The sequence below is a fragment of the Nicotiana tomentosiformis genome, chromosome 2, assembly GCF_000390325.3.
Source record: "Nicotiana tomentosiformis chromosome 2, ASM39032v3, whole genome shotgun sequence".
Classification (NCBI taxonomy): domain Eukaryota; kingdom Viridiplantae; phylum Streptophyta; class Magnoliopsida; order Solanales; family Solanaceae; genus Nicotiana; species Nicotiana tomentosiformis.
Genome location: NC_090813.1, coordinates 16,359,275 through 16,365,676, shown reverse-complemented (window position 1 = coordinate 16,365,676; position 6,402 = coordinate 16,359,275). Strand labels below are relative to the sequence as shown.

The 6,402-nt window shown below is 35.1% G+C and overlaps 1 protein-coding gene across 1 annotated transcript; it reads left to right on the top strand.

The window, feature by feature from the left end:
• The first annotated feature begins 1,975 nt into the window (after positions 1-1,975).
• On the top strand, positions 1,976-2,377 carry LOC104088289 (auxin-responsive protein SAUR21-like). Its single transcript, XM_009592941.2, has one exon. The coding sequence runs from the start codon at positions 1,976-1,978 to the stop codon at positions 2,375-2,377; it is 402 nt and encodes a 133-aa protein (XP_009591236.1).
• Positions 2,378-6,402: the final 4,025 nt, after the last annotated feature.

The following is a 6,402-nucleotide window of genomic DNA, read 5'->3' as shown; positions in this document are numbered from 1 at the left end:
CCATGCTTTTCAAATTTCACCCCTAGATCTTTATTTGAGCCAAAGACAACAAGAAAATCAATTTTCATACATAAAATTAGGTGGAGACCGGAGATTACAATATAAGGATTATTTCGACGATGAATAACAATAAAGGAGCTTAGGGGCCATGCGATAATACTCCTATATAATATTGTGCTTTCCAATTGCTCTAACTATTTTTTTGTTAGAAAAAAAAATTAAAATAAATAAGAGAAACACAGTGTAAGTTACATAATTTACTTTCTCGATGAAATGATCCATGCTCACTTATAATTTTCTACAATTTTTTTTGATATTTTATTTACATATCTCTTTGTATTTTGTTTACCCAACTCCTATGAAAAAGATATCTAAAGTAGTAGGACTGTAGGAGTAGTAACACTATAAACTAAATATCGCACTTTCTCGTGTCCCTTATAAAATTTCCAAAGCTTGACTACTGGGGAATTTCAAACCTTTTTTAATCTTGTGTATATATGAAAATTCATCCAGCTTGACAAGTAGACTGGAATACGTCTGGCAAATCTTCTATCACTTCAAAATAAGGGTAAAATAAATATAATAATAGAATTAATAAAATGATATTGAATTTTTTATTTGTGAAGAAGAATCTTATGGAAGCATCTTTATATATGCTTGAATGAAAATTCTGTGATGCTCCTTTCCGAGAATCAGCAGGTACGATTTTTTTTACTGATCATTTTATGCAGCTAAGTTAGGAAATAATATACAATCAAATAAAGTCAAAAAATCACAAGGAATGTTCTGATCTTGTGACGATGTTGAAGTCGCGATCAGCTATTTCTTAAAAAATCTCAAAACAGCTGTTTTCTTTGTTTCTCTCATACCTTAATTTCTGGGTAAACGACCACTAAGGATGGAGATATTCCCAATTTAACTATGCATTTGTCATCTCTCCAGTAGAGTCGTTGATTAGTATTGATTGGTAGCCCAAAAAATATTTAAGCATAAGTTATCTATAATAACATGTTAAACTGTTTCGGTAAATCTTATATTATCGGTATATGTAATTTAAATCTTTCATTAATTTGCCCAATTCTCTATTTTGCCCTCTCCACACGTTTTGGGGTCTCCACATTTAAGATTTTCTTGTCCTTTACATCTTTTAAGTTCGGTAGTTTGACTAATTTTATTTACCTAATTAAGTGACTAATATTGAAAGGGTTTATTATAATAAATACTTTTCGTAGCGCTTCTTAGATTTGCCGTTCCGCCGTCCAACAAATTGATGAGTTGGTGATAAATGATTTTTCTAGTTTATGTAACATAGAAAAACCTCACTCTTTAAATGTTTTTTAGTTTGGCAAGGAATTAAGTTCAGCCCTTCAACTAAACCATGATTCTTGATTTTTTTTATTTTTTATTTTTTGATTCAATCATACAAAGGTATATATTTTTGTTGTTTTGGTTATAACTAAAGTTTCTTTTAAATTAATCCATCGGTTAAGTAGTTGCTGGTACTTAGTATTTGATTTAACGAAACTATTTTAGTGGTTGCAAGCATTTTTTATAGAACTAACTCTTGATCTCCTCCATCCATTTACCTAACAAAGGTTTGTTTTTTGAAAATTATTTATTGTTCTAACGAATTTCTTATTGTCGAGTAATATACCATCCAAATAGACAATAGGTTGTCTTCGTTTAAATTGGCTAGGTGTTGATTTCTAATTATCTATTAATTGCTTTTAACTATTGACAAGTCAAAAATATTTAAAAAGTATATCTCTAAAAATAAATAAACAACGACAATCATAGTTTTCTTTGACAAATTCTCAGCAACCTACCACACTACAAAAAACATCGCCACTCACCTTTTTCTTTTAGTGAATAGTCAAGAAATTTTACTTCTTTCCCTTAAGCTTTCTTCTCTCCATTCCCCTCTTCCACCTCTCCTTTTTCCAATCCAAATTCTTGCCTAAATCCAAAGGGGAAAATGCTAGGGATCAAGAAGTTTGTTTCAGTGAAGAAACTAGCCAAGAAGGCTAAGTTCATAACCAGTACTATTTATCGTCAGCGACCACAACATGTTGAGTACTTGCTTATTAAAGACGACGAAGATCAGTGGTCTCTTACAAATTCTAAATCCTCAACACCAACAGGAAACTTAGCTATCTACGTAGGGGAAGAACGTGAACGATTCGTGGTGCCAACGAGCTATCTTTCACATCCATTGTTCAAGATTTTGTTGGAGAAAACGTACAATGAGTTTGGCTTTGAGCAAAGAAGTGGACTGGTAGTGCCATGCAGTGTTAATGCATTTCAAGAAGTAGTCAATGCTGTGGAGTGCTGCAATGGGAAGTTTGATTTTGGTGAGTTGGTGGGGGAGTTTTTGTAGATATATGGATAATATAATGTTTTGTAACTTTAGATTACATTTCTAGTGCGAGCAGGGGCGAATTTTGGGGCGGAAGGGTTCATTCAACCCCCTTCGCCGAAAAATTACACTGTATATATAAGGCAAAATCTATTTTTTACCTCTATATATTAAGTTTTAAACCCCTTGACACAGCCCAAAAGTGTAGCTTAGTGGTCAAGAGGGTTCAAAATCTTTAAAAGGTCATAAGTTTAATTACCACTAGCTACGATTTTTTTTTCTTGAACTCCTTCGCGGAGATCCTGGCTCCGCCAGTGAGTGTGCGAGCATATAACATGAAGAAATGGATCCCGAGCTTGGTAGAAGAGACACTAATTACTTAATTCAAATTATTCTTTAGAACTTGATTGAAATTTGGTAGGTTAAGATTTTGTGTGATTTGAGAATCTCAATATTCTTAGTAGGTTCCCATTTGTTTACCCCATGAGGTAAATAAAACGGGTGAGTTTGATAGAGTGACAAAACTTACTGTTATTATTCTGTATTGCTGTAATAAACAATTAAACTTTCTGAAAAAACAAAACAGAAAGTTAGTAATACTTATTTAACAAAATAGATTATGGAAAACAAATAATTAAAAAAAATAGTATAGGAATAAATCGAGCCCACTGAATATACAGTGTGTCCTTAAGGAAATTATTCCCCTCAAGTACCCGAGGTGCTGGAATATATCCTCCTAGGATAGAACGATTTAACTCACCAGTGTATTGGTACCAAAACTCTGATGAACTGCGAACCACTCAATGGTCGTAAAACGCACTGGAAAAGATTGTGCAGAAGAAGAAGAAGAAGAAACTCAGAAAATTTCGTAAGGAAAGATTCTGGGATTCAAACTCTATTTATAGAGTTGATGGCAATGTTTCTGAACCTTTCAGAAACAGCCATGGAAAAGATTGTAAATATAGATTGATTAATCTATATTTACTACTTTGACCAAAAAGATTAATTAATCAATCAATCGATCTTTGACCGAATCCGAAGCCGAAGCCGTAGCCTAGCCGAGCGAGCGACGACGGCGCGAGGCTTGCCTTTTTCCTAACTCTTTAAGAGCTAGAAGAAGAGCAATTATATATATATACCCATCAAAAGCCTTTTCTTCCTCCGATATGGGACAATGTCCCTTTCCCAAGGAAAACTCAAATATTTTATTTTTCCTCCATTTCTCATTCACCCTCTTTAAGCTACACAAGCTTAAAATCCCAACAATCTCCCACATGAATGGGGAATGGCTATAAAATAAAGGAATGCACGGACGCGTGTGTGTTTTACATGCAAGAATTAATTGCATCTGGATAAGTAGGTTTCCCTTTAAATTTTCCGTAGTGAACTTATATCGGATATACTCGGTCAATCGGTAGATTTGATATTTTTGAACCGTCAAGCTTTGTTGTATACCTAGACAACATAAGTCACACAGTCAATCCTTAACCATCTATGGTTCTCACGGTTGTGTTCGTTTCAGCCATGAACACCGCCTGATTTCATGAGTGCTTAGAGAATGAACCTTTACTTTCATTCCCCTTGAAGCGGCTTACACTTCACACTCACATAGGTAATTTCTAAACGTGTAATCCTATAGACACACTATCTGGTCATATCCTACCAGACTTAGCAAATCATTAAAAAACCTGTAAGCTTTGTTGACTCATCAAAAAACCTTAATGCTTTACCTTGATTTCTGAACATTGTTTTCATCACGAGAATGGGTTGAGTTATTTGACAATGTTGAACCATAATTCATAACTTTCTTTGATCTCTTTGAACCTAGCTTGTGAGATCTCCAGTCTGCTAGGTAGAGTTACCGTCATGATGACTTGTCCTAGACCTTAACCCCATTCCCTTTGATGATCTTTCAACTGCCTCTCTAGATAGGCCTTTTGTAAGTGGATCCGACACGTTATCTCTTGACTTTATGTAGTCAATTGTGATAACACCACTAGAGAGTAGTTGTCTAACGTTATTGTGTCTCTGTCGTATATGACGAGATTTTCTGTTATACATAACGCTCCCTGCCCTGCCTATTGCCGCTTGACTATCACAATGTATACAAATAGGTGCCAAAGGTTTGGGCCAAAATGGAATATCTTCCAAGAAATTTCGGAGCCATTCAGCTTTTTCACCGGCCTTATCTAAAGCTATGAATTCAGATTCCATTGTAGAACGGGCGATACACGTTTGTTTGGATGATTTCCAAGACACTGCTCCACCCCCAATTGTGAAAACATATCCACTCGTGGATTTAACTTCAGATGATCTAGTGATCCAATTTGCATCATTATATCCCTCGATCACGGAGGGATATTTGTTATAATGCAAAGCGTAATTTTGGATATGTTTGAGATACCCCAAAACTCGTTTTATTGCCATCCAATGTATGTGATTGGGATTACTTGTAAACCAACTCAGTTTACTAATAGCACATGCTATATCTGGTCGTGTACAATTCATGATATACATCAAACTTCCCAATACTCTTGCATAATCCAATTGTGAGTCACTTTCACCTTCATTCTTTTGAAGTGCATAACTCACGTCAATTGGAGTCTTGGCAATTTTGAAATCCAAATACTTGAACTTGTCAAGTACCTTTTCAATGTAGTGAGACTGTGATAATACTAGACCTTGTGGAATCTTGTGAATTCTGATTTCTAAGATCACATCAGCAACTCCTAAGTCTTTCATATCGAATTTGCTAGCCAATATGCGCTTAGTAGCATTTATATCTGCCATGTTTTTGCTCATTATCAACATGTCATCAGCATATAAACAAACAATGACTTCATGACCCGGAGTATTTTTAATGTAAACACATTTGTCGCACTCGTTGATTTTAAACCCACTTGCCAACATTGTTTGGTCAAATTTGGCATGCCATTGTTTGGGTGCTTGTTTAAGTCCATAAAGTGACTTAACAAGTTTGCACACTTTTTTTTCTTTACCAGTTACCACAAAACCCTCAGGTTGTTCCATGTAAATCTCTTCCTCTAATTCTCCATTTAAGAAAGTTGTTTTAACATCCATTTGATGGATTTCAAGACCATACACGGCCGCTATTGCCATTAACACCCTAATAGATGTTATCCTCGTTACTGGCGAGTAAGTGTCAAAGTAATCAAGGCCTTCCTTTTGTCTATAACCTTTGACAACAAGTCTTGCCTTATATTTGTCAATAGTGCCATAAGCTTTTACTTTCCGTTTAAAGATCCATTTCGAACCTAAAGGCTTATTTCCTGGAGGAAGATCTACCAATTCCCATGTATGGTTATCTAAAATTGATTGAATCTCACTATTGACTGCCTATTTCCAAAACGCTGAATCAGAAGATGACATAGCTGCTTTAAAAGTTTGAGGCTCATTTTCAAGCAAGAATGTCACAAAATCTGGTCCAAAGAAAGTAGATGTTCTTTGACGTTTGCTACGCCTTGGATCTTCTATACTTGGAGTATTTTCCTTTGGTTCTTCCCGAGATCGTTTAGGTCTTTCACTTAATGACTCATATTCAGTTTTATACGGATAGATACTTTCAAAGAATTCAGCATTATCTGATTCCATTACCGTATTAATGTGAATTTCGGGATAATCGGATTTATGAACCAAAAACTGACATGCTTTACTATTTGTAGAATATCCAATGAAAACGCAATCAACAGTTTTTGGTCCGATTTTAACCCTTTTAGGTAAAGGAACTTGTACCTTTGCTAGACACCCCCACACTTTGAAATATTTCAAGTTGGATTTTCTTCCTTTCAATTTTTCATATGGAATAGATTGCGTTTTGCTGTGGGGTACTCTGTTGAGTATTCGGTTAGCTGTAAGGATAGCTTCGCCCCACAAACTCTGCGGTAATCCGAAACTTATTAATAAAGAATTCATCATTTCCTTTAATGTCCGATTTTTCCTTTCCGCAATTCCATTGGATTGAGGTGTGTAAGGTGCAGTAGTTTGATGGATAATTCCATATTCCGAACATATTTTTGCAAATGGAA